This window comes from Anolis sagrei, chromosome 2 (genome assembly GCF_037176765.1).
Source record: "Anolis sagrei isolate rAnoSag1 chromosome 2, rAnoSag1.mat, whole genome shotgun sequence".
Lineage (NCBI taxonomy): Eukaryota > Metazoa > Chordata > Lepidosauria > Squamata > Dactyloidae > Anolis > Anolis sagrei.
In genome coordinates this window covers 255,964,398-255,983,307 of record NC_090022.1, presented here as the reverse complement: position 1 = coordinate 255,983,307, position 18,910 = coordinate 255,964,398, and the positions used below count along the sequence as shown (strand labels likewise).

Genomic DNA, 18,910 nt, shown 5'->3' with positions numbered 1-18,910 from the left:
GGCCCAGTCCTGGGATACTTGAGGTGTCCCTGTGCAGTTTTCAATATAGAACAAAGCAGGATCTTCTGGATGCAAAGAAAATCCTTTTCCAACTTATGGAACTATGTAAATATCTATCCCTAAAGCCTCATTTAATTGATAGCTATATTCTATAGAGTTATTAATACAACTACAATTCATTTATTGTCACATTTTCACTTTCTCATAGAAGATCTGGAGGGAGGGGGCTGATCTCATATACCTAGGGAGGGAGTTCCATAACCAAGGGGCACCACTGAGAAGGCCCTGTCTCTCATCCCCGCCAGTTGTGCCTGCAAATAAGGTGGGACCGAGAGCAGGGCCTCCCCAGATGATCATAAGCTCCTAGATGGTTTATAGGGTGAGATACATTTGGACAGGTAAGCTGGGCCAGAACCATTTAGGGCATCATAGGCTAAAGCCAGCACTTTGAATTGTGCTCAGTAGCAGACCGGCAGCCAGTGGAGCTAGCATAACAAGGGAATTGTATGCTCCCTGTACGCCGCTCCAGTGAGCAGTGTGGCTGCTGCCTGTCCAAGTTAAGACCTTTAGTTCAAAAAATAAAATAAAACTGTCTCTTTTTGTTGCTATATTTCCAACCTAACTCGTAACTCAATGGATTTAAATTAGTCCATTGCTACTGCTGCCACTTTCTCCCTTCCAGTTGAGGGAGTTCCACATTCCCTTGAGGAATATTTGGGGGAAAAATTGAAAAGGGAAAATGGGAAAGGAACTGATCTGCTTAGAGCTGAGATCACACAATGCCATGCAAAAGGTGTTCCTGGTGTTACTTCATAAACTTTCCCACAGACAACAGTTGCTTTTGGGAGCAAATAGAAAAAAAATGCTTTCCCTGTAACCATAGTAAGCAGACTGGTTTGTCAGAAATGGGGATTTATTTGGAACAGGGCTGTTTTCATCTGAGCAGATGTATGATGTCTGTGCAGTCCTTCTGAAAGAAAGTTAGTGCCTGGGAAGATGTGGATTGTAAAAACTACAGAATAGTCAAGGCATATTAATCTGTATTAGGTGATCTTTAGCACCCATAAAATTGGTTGACTACAAGGCAGGCTCTTATTTTGTTCTGTGGGAGTTCCATAGCGACAAATCCTACACCAGTCTCATTAGTATTTTCTTTGTGTCACAGAGTTGACAAGACTAAAAGTCGGCCATGATTTAGAAGGAAGCACCCACAATTTCTCCCCCTCGTCTCACTATGAGAACAAACAAGCTAACATCTGAGCGAATGGTAACCTCAAACATTTGCATTAATGTTTGCTCAGCAACAGTGTATTGCACAAACAGCCAATGGGAAGCTTTTGTTCTGCTGCTTTTACATGTATCTGCTGTTTCCTGTTCATCAGCTGAGAAAGCCAGATGCAGTTCTTTTGATAAAAGGCCCCTGGGTTCACAAACTCTGCTCCCTGTTTTTCAGATGTAGGTTTCAAACCATTTGCAATTAAATCAACTGGCACGGTGTCTGCATCAGCACAGCCTAAGAGACTGGGTTAATGCTTTCTCCCATGCACATTGAAAGTGATTAACTGTGAATGTTACAGCTATGCACAAACTGCAATGCTCTTCTTTAAAAGTGGAACTGGCAAAGCTCAGATAAGCCTTCTGACATATTCATGCCCAACCCATTTCCTCACATCAGTGTGTGGTCAGTAAAGGAAGCCACATGAACAAAATTAGTTTGCTTGCAAGAAGCATGTGCTCATTAAAAGGCGTCATTCATCATACACAGACAGCAGAATCAGGTCAGAGATCTGTCATGCAGTGCTAGAGATGGTGTGTAGCTCACACTGCAAGGAAAAGAAAGAGCCCACTCAGAAACTGTTCTCAGAAATTGCAGTCTGGCATAGACAGGGCAAATATGAAGTCATATGCACATGAAAACACATGTTCACAGATTTAGGGAAAATCTACACAATACATGACAGCTGTCCTATGTCAGTCACAGGGATTCTGATGGAACAGACCAGTCAAATCATGCATGCATGTGCAAGAAAATCACATTTGTATGGCAGAGCATGCAAAACATCTGGTTATTCTCTGAAGCTTTGAAAAAATAATTTTAGAGACTGAATTTCTTACAGATTCTAGCTAACATAGTCATAGAGTAGGGAATTTGTAGGGCTATGATCTAACAAACTTTTTCAAGCTCTGTTCTTCTCTTTCAGTTGGTGGCATTCCTAGTGGTTATGTTTATATTTTACCTTTTCAAAAACCAAAAGAAAAATAGGTCCTAAGATCAACTTCCAAAATTAATTTGCTGGAATGGTGATAGGGAGTACTAGATAAGCAGAATGCCCACAATTATTTAAAGATGTTTTGGAGAAGTGCTCCCTATCTCTTCCCACCATTTCAGTAAAAGTTGCTACCTTGGCTGGTAGAAGTATTCACTCCTCCACTGACCCTTCCACATTTCATTGAGAGAAAACCTGCAATTGGAATGGGTTTAATTGAGGTGTTACCAATCGAAGTACGTAAGATACTCAGCACAGTTAGAGTGGAAAATATTTTTACTGTGGCGTAAAAGTTAAGTAAGCAAAACCAAACTTAAGCACTTACACCCCGGCTCAACACTTATTAGAAATACCACTGTCAGCAAATATGTTTTGCATAACTGAAATGTGTGCTCATTTTTCTCAGCAAAATTGCTTCAGCTTTGTCTAGTTGGATGAAGACCATTAGTGAACACCAAGACTTGCCACATATATTCAAAAATTTTGATTCTTGTTTTTAAATCACTTTGTTGTTACTTTGGTTGTGTGTTTAGAGTCTGGAAGGCCTCTAAACTGTTTGACTGTTTCAGACTGAAAGAGGTTCCAGTTATCTTATTCCTAATCCAGCCCAGTTTTTCAATCCTTCTCAAGAAAAATCAGCCCCAGAACATGATGCTGCCACCAGCATGCTTATCTGTGAGCATTTCTTTGTACCACACATAACAATTTGCACAAAGACCAGAAGGTTCAGTTTGGGTCATACTGGCCCAGAAAATATTTTCCCATGTGTTTGCCATGTCTCTTGCATGTATTTTTGGAAACACTAAATGGGCTTTAATATAGGTTCGTTTCAGCACTTTTCATGTGCCATGCTTCTAGAGAGCCCAACTTTGTAAATGAGAGCCCCATGTGTATGATGAAAGGTCTGTTTCTCTCCAACTACTTTAGAATTATTCCTAGTGTTTTTGTTGTCTTCTGTAAGTAATACAGTCACCGATCTTTGATGAGCCTTGTCACCAGAACTGATCCTTCTCTAGTTAAAGTCACCGTTAGGGAACATTTTGCCCTCATGAGTTTCACAGTATATTCTGGTAGCTGTTCGTATTTTGGGATGTTTTTTGATAACTCCGTTCTCATCAATACTTCTGCAGAACTTTCTTCTTGGCTTGTTTTATTGATTTCATGATGTTATCTCTTTACATAAGCTCTTCAACAAACTCTGGGGGTCTTCTGGAAAAGGTTATTTAATCAGTGATCTCAAGGCTGTGGAATTACATTTGAATGCTTATGTGATTTCTAGAGGTTATAGGTTGCACCAGACCTTATTTGCTACAGTAAAGGGATACTTTTTCAACCAACAAGTATACCGCTAAAATATCCAGTTAATATAGCAGTACTCTGGTATAAATATACTAAGTGCCATGGAGTCTGTGTATTTATTTCAGGTTTATTCCAGTAAATGTTTACTGGATTGTAATTAAATATTGTTTATAAATGGAATGGGGCGTGGAGAAGACTGGGTAAGCCCTTTTTGTCATGTCAGCCTTTTCTGCCAATATCATTCAGAATGTTCCAATTAATTGCTCTGATGAGTCCTTGCATGCTCTCTGTAGAACAGAGTACATGATATTAAGCATTTAACAAGATAGTTTTTTTAGATTAAGAAGGGAAGCATTTTTAATTTCAGCATACTGGTGTTCCTTCCTACAGACAGCAAGAAGAACAAACAACAATTATAATTGCTTCTGTTTCACAGTCAAGTAATAGTTCCAGGGAAAAGAAGGTCGTTGAGTTTGCTAGATTTTCTTATGTACAAAGCTAACTTGAGAGCTTTCATTCTTGTCTGTTGTATTCCTATCACTTATGCAGACTATTTAATCCTCATTTAAACCTGCTCCAACTCTTTCCATTTTAGTTGAGTGAGTAAACAGTGTTCTTGTATGAGCAGGTGAAGGCAAGGTGGGAGTGTTTAACTTCTAATCTTGTATTTGAGGGTTCAGAGAAACAGGAAAACTAGGTATGTAAATATGTGAAACCTGACAGTCATTCTTGTTACTAGTTTCACTGATTTATTTATACTCCAACTTTCAATTGCGTTCCCACCCTAAATTTTAGTTTAAACATCTTTAAAATGGCCTACAATAAATAACAACATGCACATACAGTACCTATATGCAAAAATATATTCTATGTAACCCTGTAATCTTAGTTTCTTGGTGAGTGACAAAGATCAGATTACATTTCCCCTTCAACTCAGTAGTCTCAGAACAATCAAAAGTTTCATGGGTTTTCTTTGTAACAGTCCGGGTTAGTAGGCTCCCAGTGGCTGTCTCCTTAAATGAGACCAGTCTGGTCTCTTGCCTTTATTTGCTTCTTGGGACATTTAGGCTAGCAGTGTCATTTTAGCTCGTGGCAGAAGCTCAGTGGACCTCCCTTTAGCTTTGTTGTCCCCAGCCATCTCCTTGTATCTCCCAACAGATCAGGGATATCTGTATTCCCTTGTCCATTCCAATCTATTTGAGACCAAATCTGTCCTTTGTCAATTATATCATCCAAGAGTCATCACTGATTTTTGTAAAATCCAGAATTCAGATTAGCTTCTTTAAATTTGGCTTGCATTGATCATTCAAGAATACTTACCTAAAACAGGCATCCATGGACTGAAGGAGATCTTTCAGCAGAAATACTGTTATCCAGCTGAGGCACCAAGATGAGAGAGATTATAAAAATCAAATGTTGACAAAGTGAGGGGAAATGGTAACAGGAGCAGAGAAATAATCATTTCAATCTACAAGTTTGGTTTAACTAGAATCAAACCTATAGCTTAGAATTGTGCCCTCTTTTTTTAAAAAAAAGTATTTAAGAAACATTGGAGATTTGAGTGCTATGCCTGGAAAATTACATAATGCATTAAAATGGTGTAGATTAATATTGCCCAAATTGCATATTTTATGGATTTTAAAAATACATTATTTTCTATAGTCATAATTTTGTTTAAAAAATAGCATTGGGTTAAAAATAAGGTAAACTGCATCTAATAGACAAAATCTACTGTTATTTTAAGATTAATTAATTAGGCCTTTAAAAAAAAAACCCTAACTTTTCATTTCAGATTATTTGGCTAGATAATAATAATCCTGAACTGGTGTTTGGTTGCTGTGACGATCTGGATGAGGGCTAACAAATTGAAATTGAAGCCAGACAAGACAGAGGTACTCCTGGTCAGTCGTAAGGCCAAACAGGGTATAGGACGGGGTTACACTCCCCCTGAAGACGCAGTCTGGGTGTGATCTTGGACTCATCGCTGAGCCTGGAAACCCAGGTCTCGGCGGTGACCAGGGGAGCATTTGCACAATTAAAGCTTGTGCGCCAGCTGTGCCCATACCTTGGGAAGTCTGACTTGGCCACGGTAGTCCACGCTCTCATTACATCCCGTATAGACTACTGCAATACTCTCTATGTGGGGTTGCCTTTGAAGACTGTCCGGAAGCTCCAACTGGTCCAACGGACAGCAGCCAGATTGCTAACTGGAGCGGCTCTCGGGGAACATACAACCCCTCTGTTGCACCAGCTCCACTGGCTGCTAGTTTGCTACCAGGCACAATTCAAAGTGCTGGTTTAAACCTTTAAAGCCCTAAACGATTCTGGCCCAACTTACCTGTCCAAACGTATCTCCCTTACGAACCATCTAGAACTTTGAGATCGTCCGGAGAGGCTCTGCTCTTGGTCCTGCCTTCGTCACAGGTACGTTTGACGGGGATGAAAGACAGGGTCTTCTCAGCAGTGGCCCACTGGCTATGGAACGCCCTCCCTAGAGAGATCAGATCTGCTCCTTCCCTTTTAACGTTTCGGAAGCAAGTCAAAACGTGGCTGTTTGAGCAAGCGTTCACAAACACAGAGTAACGTATATGGATAAATGATATAGGAATTCGATGATTGACGATGGAATTGGACAATGCTTTACAATAAGGAGACGCCAATGATGTTATTTTTATTGCTGTTGTGGTTTATGTAATTTGTAATGTTTTTAATTGTGTTGTGATACTATGTATACTGTTTTGTTGGAAACTGCCTTGAGTCGCCAATATGGCTGAGAAAGGCGGTATACAAATACAGTAAATAAATAAATAAATAATAAATAAATAAATAAATAAATAAATAAATCATCTTTATTTATAACCGCCACCATCTCCCCAAAGGGGACTAGGGGCAGCTAACAGGAGGCCAAGCCCAAAAATAATACAGCATAGTTAGACACAAAACAAAGCAAGAGAAATACATCATAACATAAAATACGTAAAATAACAAAAATACAGTACAAAATAGCATAAAATCGATAATTAAAATAATTTTTAGCTTGTTAAATGTGTAGTTTTCACCTCCCACTCAAACATCCATGAAGTTTTGAAAAGGAAATTTGTTGTTTTCTCTCTTTTTCCTTTCAGGTGCTTTATTCCAAATATTTATGCAGCACTCTTCACAGCTGCACTGGTACCACTGGTCTGCCTGGTGGTAGTATTTGTCGTGTTCATCCATGCCTACCAAGTGACACCTCAGTGGAAAGCATATGATGATGTATTCAGAGGAAGAACCAATGCAGCAGGTATGAAGATTTGAAATAATTCTAATTTTAGAAAATTATATTCATAACCTTTTAGAAAAGCATGACTTAGAAATCACAGCCTTTTAAAGAAGAGCCAAAAACCCATTTGAGTAGAATCTCCTGAAGTGGTATACAACCAAATGTAATTGTGCAAGGCAATTGGCTTCAGTTATTAGACTGAATAATCTGTTGTCTCTGATCTGTTAGGAAACAGAATATGACAGTGCATAAAAATAGCAGATCTTCAGAAGTATTTTTATGGAGCCCCCGGTGACGCAGTGGGTTAAACCTCTGTGCCGGCAGGACTGAAGACTGACAGGTTGCAGGTTTGAATCCGGGGAGAGGCGGATGAGCTCCCTCTATCAGCTCCAGCTCCTCATGCGAGGACATGAGAGAAGCCTCCCACAAGGATGATAAAAACATCAAATCATCTGAGCGTCCCCTGGGCAATGTCCTTGCAGACAGCCAATTCTCTCACACCAGAAATGACTTGCAGTTTCTCAAGTTGCTCCTGACACGACAAATAAAAGAAGTATTTTTCAGTGCCCAAAAATATAGCTACTCTCCCATAAAACAACTTTTTATTATGCACTTAAAAGACAAAATAAAGTAGACTTTGGTTTAAAAAAAAACATATTTGGTTTACTCACAGCCTTCATGTGTTCAGCATGCACAGGTACACAACTTATCAGTAAGTTACAGATATGTTAGAGATCCTTTCTGTGCCATCTGGTCACAGCAGCTATCATAGAATAAACAGAACACAAGTGTTTGCAAGTCTGCGATCTGAGCAGTCCCAAAGTCTAAAGAAGTCTGTGCTCTGTGCTCATCTCAGAGCGGATCATGTGGTCTGCAGCCCCTCTCACAACTTCTCATGAAAATATAGAGCAAGGAAAGAAAGCTGCATTTCAGAACATACATATAATAAGTAAGCAACATGATTATATTTAAACAAATAACTAGAGGAGGCTTGAAGAAGGTTGTAATTTCCAATATCTAAACAAACCAAGTTTCTCATATAAATCAGCAGTTTCTTCCTACATCAGGCAGGAGTTTATCCTGTGAGATCTTTCTTGCCATGAAATTATATCAACATTACATGCTGTAACTGTAAAAATTTCTACCTATCATGCAGTTGTTAAAAACTACAGACCTCCCTGTCCCAAAAACAAGTAGCAAACAGTTTGTGTTGATACTTAGTATCTAAAGGCTGGATCCAGATTTACTTGAATTTCTTTGAATCTATGTTGGTCATGACTAGGGGTTCATACTTTCAAGGGTTGGAAATTTTGCTGCAGAGTTTTTGCATAAAATAAATCACTTCTGAGTAAAATGTATGCTTTTGTGGAAGAAGGAATATTTTATTTCAAAGCCAACTGTTTTGGCTGGTGCTAGTCCTGGTGAGGGGAGGCACTGATCTTTTACTCTAGTTCTAGGAGTAAAAAATCCAGTATGTCAAGAGACTGACCATTTTTGAGACACCTTTTCTCTGGGAATCAGCTGTTGACTGAAGTTTCAAACCAGAGTTCTTCAGCTTATTATCTGAGGTTCTTTTAACTGATGACGAAGCTGAAAAATCATGAAAAAAAGTCTTCAGAAGGCCAAAAGTTGAAAAAAATGATATTATGCAATTGACTCTCAGATGTGCACACTATTAAATGTGTTGCTTCTTGAAAAGCTGCAAGTGTCTTTTTTACAGAAGGGAATCCCAAATAGTTTGAGAATGCCTCTATAGATAGATATTAGATACTCGTGCCAATCTGATATGGCCTATTTTGCTATCATAAGAGCTTGTACTGAGATAGATTAGAACCAGACCTTCATGTTGTATCGGTGGAGAGGGGAAAAAGAGAAGATAGCGCAGACTCTCAACAGCATAAGACACAGTTTGCTTAGCACTGGGTGGGCCAGCTGGCAGGATGCACAATTTGATTAAGAGCACCTGCTGTGGTTGCATTCAACTGATATGATTTCAGTTTTATCAGCCTGTGCCTTCAAGCCATTGTGTGAGGATTGTCTACTTCTTTATTACCCCACTGCTGTGTTTTTAATCATAGCCTTGCAAATCTCATGATAACAATATGCCTTGTTATTTTACGTTTTCTGTAGAGTAGAACACCCCTGCACTCCATATTTTCAAAGTTTAACATTGGTTTCAATGTGTTTTGTCACTTTTTGATCTTGATAGTAGACCTGGGCCTTAAATTAGGCCTAGGAAGTAATTACAAACAGAAGGCCTCCATTTCGGATTCATAGGTGAGCAGGGATTTAAATCTGGTTTGTATTATTTTGTGCCCACCTCTCTAACACAACATACAATAGAAAGCATGGCTTGAGATTCAGTTGGCTATTTATTGCTTTCAGTTGGGCAGGTTGGGGGGAGTTCTGTATTCTTTAACCTCAAGTCAGAAAAGTTATTTTTAGACCATAAATCCAAATATCCCCCTATCAATATGGACCATTTCTGGCTGAGCACCAGGATAGGTAATGATAAATAAGTGGAAGGATAAGTACTTCAGTGGATAGCGTGATGTATAAGGAATTGCTCATCAGTTACATTCACTGCTGGTATTGAAAGAATCCTAGTATCTTTCTGCTCTAACCCAGTGGTAACTGATGGCTCCAATATCAACCATAGTGTCAGATCTGCTCCCAAGTTCATACTGAAATTTAAAGGAGTTGTCCAATCGGTTGATTTTCCTTTTTTTATGAAGTACAGCTGAAGCATCTTCTGCAGAATCCACTGTAAACACTGCACAATAAATTTGTATAAATGTCTAAAACAGCCACTTGATGATGCTTAAAAAACTTTTACTATTGCCAAATTTTTGTGACCCCAACATTGTGTTAAGGGGATTCCATTTGGGATTGGGACCCACAGTTTAAGAAGCAGTGGTCTATAACAGATTTATTGATGTACTGTCATTGGAGCTATAAGATATAGCCTAATCTAATCTAATAGTGAAACTTCATTTCTATCCCGTTCTATCTCCCCATTAGGGACTCATGATTAAAATAGTTACTACTATTCGAATCATAATATTATAACAGTAGCTATGATTAGAATAGCTACTACTATTCTAATCATATCATTGCCCATAAATAGACAAAGAGGAGAGACAGAGAGGGCACACACAGTACTTTCACTTTAACCTTAATCAAGCCATTAGTGTTCTCCTTCTGGGGCTCTAGATGCTTTATCCTCTCTACTCAGCTCTTCCTAACTGCAGAGAGGTTCACTGGACCAATATAAAACTGTTCAGCAGGCAGATGGTGTAACAGGTCCTCAACTAGTCATGCTTGCATTTAAGGAAATTGCAATGCCCATAACCACAGCAGAGTTCCTCTGTGACCAATGTGCATACTTCTATATGAGAAATATGTTCCCTGGATGTGTTACAGCTTTACAAGCTGGAACATGTTCAAAATGGTATAAGGTTAACTTTGAGAAGATCGATTGTAGGTTAAGAGGTGATACGATGGCTATGTTTAAACATTTGAAAGAATGTCATATTGAAGATGGAGCGAACTTGTTTTCTGCTGCCCCAGAGACTAGTTCACCGAGCAATGGAGTCAAACTACAAAAAAAGGAAAAGGAAAAAGATTCCACCTAAACATTAGGAAAAATGTTCTGATGGTAAGAGCTATTTAGCAGCAGTATACGTTACCTCAGCATGTAGGAGATCGTATTGTCATTTGTTATGAGTGCTTTGATTGTGTATTCCAACTCTATTATTCTATTATTCTGTCTAAATATGAATTAGTGGTAAATCTCCACTGAAAAAATTCTGCATCTCTGAATATTTTTGACATTTTATTCATACTTTTGAGAGTAGCTTTCCCCCATTTAGATTGCTTTAGAGTCAACTAGGAACTGTATAAACATATATGTAAAGTATCAGGGTTGGCTTTTACCATTGCTTTTATTTCATTTTATTATTATTATCAGCTAGCTTGTTTCTACAAGTGAGAAGATATTGTGTCAGTGAATTTCCTGTTGGGTTGCGTCCTGTAGACATAAATCTTTTGTCTCATTACGGAAAAAAAGAAGAAGTTAAATGTAATCACAAGATGTACCTTCCCTTGTTTCCTGGCTTATTTACTTCAAACCTCTGAGACAATTAGAGCGGAAAGAAAGGTTTAGATTGTCATTTGTTTCTTTCAATTTCTGATGAGTGCTAAGAATAGCACTCAGTTTTATAATAGAGAACTATACTTCTAAGACTGTGGTCCTAGTTATCAGAAAAGGTCCATGGAGTTTGGTGGTCCTTCTTTATACACCTGCAACAGTTTCTATTTCACTTTTCGTATCACGTGAGACATTTTGAATGATGATGAGAAAAGGTGGATTATTCCTCTTGTTACATCTTTATTATAACAATTAATTACAAGCAGTTGCCAAGTTGAATGATAAATGACTCATAGTTAAGAATGGGTCCGCAACAACATAAAGTGAGTGAAATTTACCCCTGGGAATGGAAAATCGCTCCTGAAAGAGTTATCATGGGGGAATGGCATCTACACTGAAGCTTTCTCACCAATCCTTGTTTCCACAACCAGTCATTTTTTTCAAAATCCATTTTTTTAATCGTGTCAGAAGCGACTTGAGAATATACTGTAAGTTGCTTCTGTTGTGAGAGAATTGGCCATCTGCAAGGAAGTTGCCCACAGAATGCCCAGATGTGTTACCATCCTGTGGAATGCTTCTCTCATGTCCCCGCATGGAAAGCTGGAGCTGACAGATGGGAGCTCACCCCATCTCATGGATTCGAACAGCTAACCTTCAGGTCAGCAGTTCATCCAGCACAAGGATTTAACCCATTGCGACTCCATCCAATGCCCACAGGGACAGAAAGTGGAGAGAAATATGATCGAGGCACAGACAGCAAAACAAACACCACAGGGATGTTCACCCTTCCCTAAGCTCTTCAAAACACACACACACACACACATACACAGAGTTACACTTCAAACGTATCTGTTTTGACTTACATACAAATTCAACTAAAGAACAAACCAATAGAACCTATATTGTTTGTAACTTGGGAACTACCTGTATAGTGTTTGATAGGCATTGTGGTCTATGTTTTGTTTCTTTTTCCTTTAGCCTCCAAATGTCATTGAAAAATGTTCAGACCTGGAATATTTGCTATGTTCGTGTTCCCTTTACAACTTTGCCTCCTCCTTTTCTTTGGATACCTAAAGTGTATTTTTAAATATTCAACTGAAGTTTTAAGTTACTGCAGTGTTAGAAGTTTGATATAATTGATTGCTCAAGGTGTTGAAGCATATAGGGAGACTGTTGGAATGCAAATGGCATAAAATTTGTTCTGACTGAACACTTGTAAAATATCATGATTGAACTTACTGAAAATCAATTGCACTGCTGTTTGTAAATAATTTTTTCGTGATACCATGAAATCCTCCTAGTTTAATCCAGCAGAGATTTTTTAGAAGGTTCAGGCCTCTTGGAATCTATCTCCTCCATGGGGGAAAAAAAAGTCTTAGAAGCATGCAGTGAAACTCTTTTCAGTTTTCAAGAGCTTGTGAATTCTTCAAGAGCAAAATCGTTCTCTTCTACAATGATTATGATGACTGTTGGTTCATAATAGTCCAGATTACATTTTATTCATGATGAAAAAATCTCTGTTGCCCTGGCCAATATCACTCCGGTGATTACTGACCAGCAGGACTTCTCTAAAGACTGCGACAATATTGAGAATGACAGGAAATGGTAATGTTGGCTGTTTGGCAGCACTGTTTTGATGCCACTGAGCACTCAGGACACCCTCCCACCTCCACAACAATGGTGAGTGTGAGTGTGGGTGCAATCCATCCTGGGGCTGATCTGGCTGATCATGCTGGATCAGCTGCAGGATAATGATTGAGTGAAGATCCACCCTAGGATACAACCCTGGTGACATCACAAGGCATTGTTTCTAGGGCCTCTTCCACACAGCTGAATGAAATCTCACATTATCTACTTTGAACTGGAATATATGGCAGTGTGGATTCAGATAACCCAGTTCAAAGCAGATATTGTGAGATTTCTGCCTTCATATTCTGGATTATATAGCTGTGTGGAAGTGCCCCTAGTCTTCCTGTTATCCCTAAAATCTCAGGGCTGTTCTGACCCAGGAACCTGAGCCGCAAAGGGTTATCTGAAATCGTAGATCTCACTTTTACTAAGTCAGGGAGCAGTCTTATTCATTCCAGTTAAAGCACCTTAGAACCAATACATTATAAATCTATATTTTTGTACCAAATAGAGGATGCAGACTGCATACCACTATCTATGTATGGTACTTCAAAATAAATCTGGCTTTGTTCAACAGGATATATTCCCAGAAAAAAGTGTGCATAGAATCACAATCTTTATAAATTTTATCTAAAAACAGACCAATTTTTGAAGCTTTAGGTTCTAATGGAGATATCTATTTACTTTCTTTTAAATATGAAGTATCCACTATTTTCTATGATATGTGAGAAATAGAAATTAAAATATAAAATGTGTTGTGTTATAACAGCTGTGTAAAATTTCAGTCATATGCAAGCGTGTTCTTTTTCCTATCACAAAATATCTTTTTTCAAGAGTAGGGGGGTTGATTATTGGATTAAAAACAAGTAAAGCTTAGAAAACCATATTGTGTTAATTATCTGCGAGGTTTGAGTGGGTTCAGACTGTTTTCTAAACTAGTTTGTTTGCCTGTGGTGCAAAGTGTTTTGTTGTTTGCCAAGAGTTTTAAAATATTTTCACAAAAGTCAAATGGAATAGTAGCTAAAATACAGAACTCAAACAAAATAACAGCTTGAGCCTATGGATCAGCTTAAATACAGAAACACAAGAAATAATTCCTGTCTCAGAAAAAGAAAACCCTTCTCCACTACTGCAGCTGCTCCATGCCTGAAAGTTTTGGACTAACTTGGAACTGGACTGTTTGAACTACAAGATAGCTTGGAAAATGTGGCTGGCGTATTGTAGTCCAAACAAATAAGCTTTTCCAAATTCTGTGCCAGGCATGTGTTTTCCAGAAGGAAAGTAGTGATGCAATGGGGAATTCAGCCTGAAGCATCCCCCTACATCCATTTAGGGCAGTTGTTCCCAACCATTTTTTGACCATGGACCACTTGAACAGGGACCACTTTGACCAGGGACCACTCCCCAACATTAGTACCAAAAGTACAACTCATTAGTACCACTCAGTTTTTGGTCAACGTTCAATTTGGTTTGGTTTTTTTGTTGTGCTGATTCAGAAAATTGCATTAGACCACATCAGTTTTAGTTTCTGATACATAACATATGCCATCCAGTAGTTGCCATCTGCTTGCCCACCATATTTAATAAGCCTCAGCACTATAAGAGGGTTTCGTGAGACCAGTCACTCTCAATACAATGGTGTAGTAATGGTGAGGCCGCAGACCATATTTCAGTTCTTGCAGACCACTGTTGGTCCACAGACCACAGGTTTGGAACCACTGATTTAGTGAGTTCAAATGGTTGCCTCCTCCCTCCCTGCTCTTTTGTAGAAAAAGGGCAACAAAGCACTGGGCTTTTATTACACATGAAAATGTACAAAGTTCAGTCAAATCTTGCCTCATCACTCAATATATTTCTGTATTATCCAGAACACCTAGAGGCCTGATCCTATGAGCTCTAGCTATTTAAGCATAGACCTATATTTGGGAGTTATAAACATACAACTCCTAAGGTTTTGTTTATGAAAATATTAGTGAGGAAAGTATCCCCTCCAAACCTCCAATTTTTCCTCTATCACACCTTTTCAGCTGTCTTTAAAATGTCCAAGTTTCTACTCCTCTCAGTTTTTCCCTTTTTCCTCAGCTTACATCAATTGCTACAAACTGAGTGCAACATGCAAAAGTCGTTTGCTCTCAGCTCAGCTAGAGGAGCTTGCCTTTTCACCAGAGATGATGATGACATCCTCCTCCTCCTCATCAGTTGATGTTTTTGAAGGGGTCTGAAAATGTGTTGAGAATGAGACTATTCGTGAATATTCTTTACATCTCTAATACCCTACCATACACTTTTGTAGGATAATGCTACAATGTAACAATGCTTTGTCATGAAGGCCAGGAGCCCCCGGTGGTGCAATGGGTTTAACCTTTATGCTGGCAGGACTACTGACTGAAAGGTTGGTGGTTCAAATCTGGGGAGCAGGGTGAGCTCCCATTTGTCAGCTCCAGCTTCTCATGCAGGGACATGAAAGAAGCCTCCTGTAGGATGGTAAAACATCCCCTAGCCAATTATCTCACACCAGAAGCAACTTGCAGTTTCTCAAGTTGATCCTGATACACACAAAAAAATCATAAAGGTCAGCACTTCCTATATCCTCTCCAAACCCATTATTTTATATTATTATATTTTCATCCCCCCCCCCCACCCCCCATATTTTATTTTCTTCTCTCATTTCAGAGTTCGTTTTGTTGCAATTCTTGATTTTCATTTTGGTATCTTCACTTTCCTATTCTATCCTCCTGCCCTGCCGAGTTCTTTCCCTTTCTAAAGGCCCTTCCACACAGCCATATAACCTATAATATCAAGGTAGATAATCCACAATATCCGTTTTGAACTGGGTTATCTGAGTCCATGCTGTCATATAACCCAGTTTGATGTGGATTATATACAGATGTGTGGAAGGAGCCCTAAGAAACCTGGTCTCCTAATGGAGCACCAACCCTTGTTAAACTTAAAGAGCTTCTTTGTGTGATGTTAACTGAGTGGTTCATTGCTAGGTATAGATGAACTTTGGTGCTCCTGCCCACATAATGTCTTTGCTCCCATCTCTGCTTGCCATCTTCTGGCCAGACTCTTTTTTCTTTGTTTGTTTTTTTGGGGGTTTTTTTGGTATCAGCCTTCTATTTCTATGTCTCAGTCATTATCTAACCTTCTACTTCCTGTAAACTTTTCCCCCAACTTACACTGCAAGTTGAAACCTCACCATATGGTGTGAAGTAATACCAGCTTCTGCCTAATGCTGCTGCTCCACCCACTGTATGCTGTTACCTTGCCCTTTTCTCATGATTTATTCAGCGGATTCATACACACTGAAACTAAAGTCCTGCTGTATCTGTGGTGTCATGTCAACACCTTCTGTTCCTTGAATCTGGCACTTCGTTTCCCAAAGGATGCCTGGATCTGGCAGACTACAAGTTGCTACGCTGTCATATCAAGAGTGATGTCAATATTTCTGTGCTTACCTCCATGATTGCTACTTCTTTTGGTGCCCCTGCCATAGAGTATTCAAGATAAAACCCCCATAATGGCAGACACTCTTGCTGGTGGCATTTGTGTCCATGCTATGTTGTCTGCTTAAATAAGAGGGGCCCCATGCTTCTGCCTGCCTCAGTGAGGGGACAACTGATTCTTGTGACTTCATGTGATGCTTCAAGAAACTGGCCATTGTCATCTCATTGTGACTTCATGATGATACTGTCACCTTTGATAGTAGATTCATCAGTGGGCAGAAAGCATATCTCAGTCTACTGGCAGGTTTCTAGGTAATGTGTAAGTAGAATAGAAAGAGTTTCTGACTTCCAATTGTTTGAAAACATCATAGAATCATAAAATCATAGAGTTGGAAGAGACCTCATGGGCCATCCAGTCCAACAACTCAACGGGTTACTCAGAATTTTTCAGGAGACACCAGGATTGGAAATTTGTGTGGAAGGACTTGTGAAATTGGTCCTGATATTGACCAAAGTATCTTAAGCTGATCATGTGCTCAGAGACAGGCTTTTCTATATTTGGGGAAAGGGTGTAAATTTGCTCAAGAGGAGTTTTTCATTTAGTAGCAGTTGGTGGTCTTCAGGGTTCTAATAGAAAATGAAGTTGATCCCACCAATATAAATCTGTCCAACTTTGGACTAGATGACTTCTGTTGTTGTACAACTCCTACCGTCATGATATTTGCAGTCCAGATCCTTTTATGTTTTTCGCTTTTGGGGCATTTTCACAAAAGTATATCCAGCCCCACAGAGAAGCTTTGCTTGAATGTATGAGTTCCTTTTTAGATCACTTCCCATCTGTGTGGAAGCTTCTTATAAACCCTCTTACTTAGCATGCAAAGTTTTTCTTTTCTCACGTCAACATAGCTATTGTTGGTTTCTCCTTTCCTTTACTAAAAGTAACTTTACTTTTGGATCAATGCTTTTCCTGTGTTGATATTGTGTTTCCTTCCTTTACGTAATTCAGAAATGACAAATACATAATCTCTGAAGAAAATCTGAAAGTGCAGTAAAATAATCTACATGGTGTCATGAACTGAGAGTGTAATTGAACATGTTTTTAACTCTCTCCCTCTTAATTCAAGGAGACTCAAAGGCAGAATCTTGTCCTTTATTTTTAATTGTTATATTAAATTTATAGTTCTACTCTATTTCTGTCCTGCCCTCCCTGTAATGATTAAGAAATAAATTACACAATAGAGTGTTCAGACTAACTGAAAATGGGGGGGGGGGGGGGGTGGATCTTAAGATCCTGAAATGGAAAAAGCAAAGCAAATATTTACAAAAAATATCTTGGGCATTATTAACACAATGTTTTAATTATTCATTTTTACTGACTTAAAACACATGAAATGATATTGCCAGGAAAAAATGAACACAATATGCTAACCTTACAAGAAGAAATGAAACATTTGGTAGTGCTTCATGGGTATTAAATTCTTGACTTACTTGCAAAGACTTTTGATCCTTCCAGCTGAAAATAGTTTCTCCTAATAAGCTATGTTGAAACCATACAGTCAATGATAATTATTGGAAGAAAATTATGGAGTGGATTACTAACCATCCAGACTCCCATTTAAGTCCTTAGTTAGTGGATGACCCATGGGGCCACACACCCTAGTGTATTCCCCTAAGCAAAAATGTCACTAGGTGATTTACTGAATAAGGAAAGCAATAACTCTAAAGTTAAAAGCCAACCCAAGATTAGCTCGTAACACATGAAAATGCAAATAGCTTTAGCCAAATGAAAATCTACTTCCATTGGGGATGATGAGTGTGGAAAGAGGCATGTTCAATGGTGATCAGCAGTTTCCATGTAATTGGTACTATGCATCCATTCTGGGCTTCAATGAAGAGTGTAAAAATATCCAAAATGTTGAACCCATTTGGGGAGAAAATTCAGCATGTTGGCTAGCTCAGTTAAAGTCTAACATAAAATCTAACCTAGAATTCTCATAAGTTTTTTTGTACATGTAACTGACTTTTATGTGTGTGGTGGTTTCCCATCCCCCTTTCCAGTGCCCAAAGCTTCCTCCAACTTAAGTCCTTGAAAATGTCCTATGTGGACATTCCATGGTTTACAACTGAAAGCAAGGATCAGAGAAGTGCCTGGCTATATTCTCATAGACAAATGCACAATTATAACCAGTAATGAGCTGTGTGGGCTCTTTTGGGAGTTTCAGTACTTCTGGATTCATTTTGTGTTCTCATCACGAAGCATAGAATGACAATATGGCTTCAAGGGGAGGATTGCTAAATTGTGGGAGGATATATGGCTCAGCATACTCTAGGTCTGTATGTGAATATTAGCACTATAGAGAGAAGAAGATACATTTAGGCTACAAAGTTTATTTGCCATATCTTTGACATGGAAGTCACCAACCACCCCTGGCCTTCTTTACTCTTTCTGCCTTGCTAATAATAATAATAAATAATAAAACTTTATTTGTACCCCACTACCATCTCCCCAAGGGACTCGGTGCGGCTTACATGAGGCCGAGCCCACAATACATCAGCAAAAACAACAACAGCAATACAAAACAATAAAATGAAACTCATAAACAAAAAAACAAGCAGTAAACATTAACAATAGCGCAACAACGCTTGCTACTTTTTCACTCCTAGTTGACCCTACTGGAATTTTCTTGTAAAAGTTGTTGAGAAATCTTTAGAGCTTTGTGGAACAGGAATGGATTGTGACCAGTGAGCCCATTAAGAAATATAATTTGCTCTAGCATTAGGCTGTAATTCCCATACCGTATACAAGATCAAGGGCACAGAACCGTACCTCTGAACTGCCATAATGCTAGGAATGGCC

At 38.9% G+C, this 18,910-nt stretch overlaps 1 protein-coding gene across 3 annotated transcripts in view; it reads left to right on the top strand.

The window, feature by feature from the left end:
• ADGRV1 (adhesion G protein-coupled receptor V1) overlaps positions 1-18,910 on the top strand; it is a 280,553-nt gene that overhangs the window by 239,864 nt on the left and 21,779 nt on the right. For all 3 annotated transcript variants that reach the window (XM_060761771.2, XM_067464543.1, XM_067464544.1), the window contains one exon: positions 6,692-6,849. In XM_060761771.2, the coding sequence (XP_060617754.2) occupies positions 6,692-6,849 (158 nt within the window). The remainder of the gene's footprint in view (positions 1-6,691; positions 6,850-18,910) is intronic.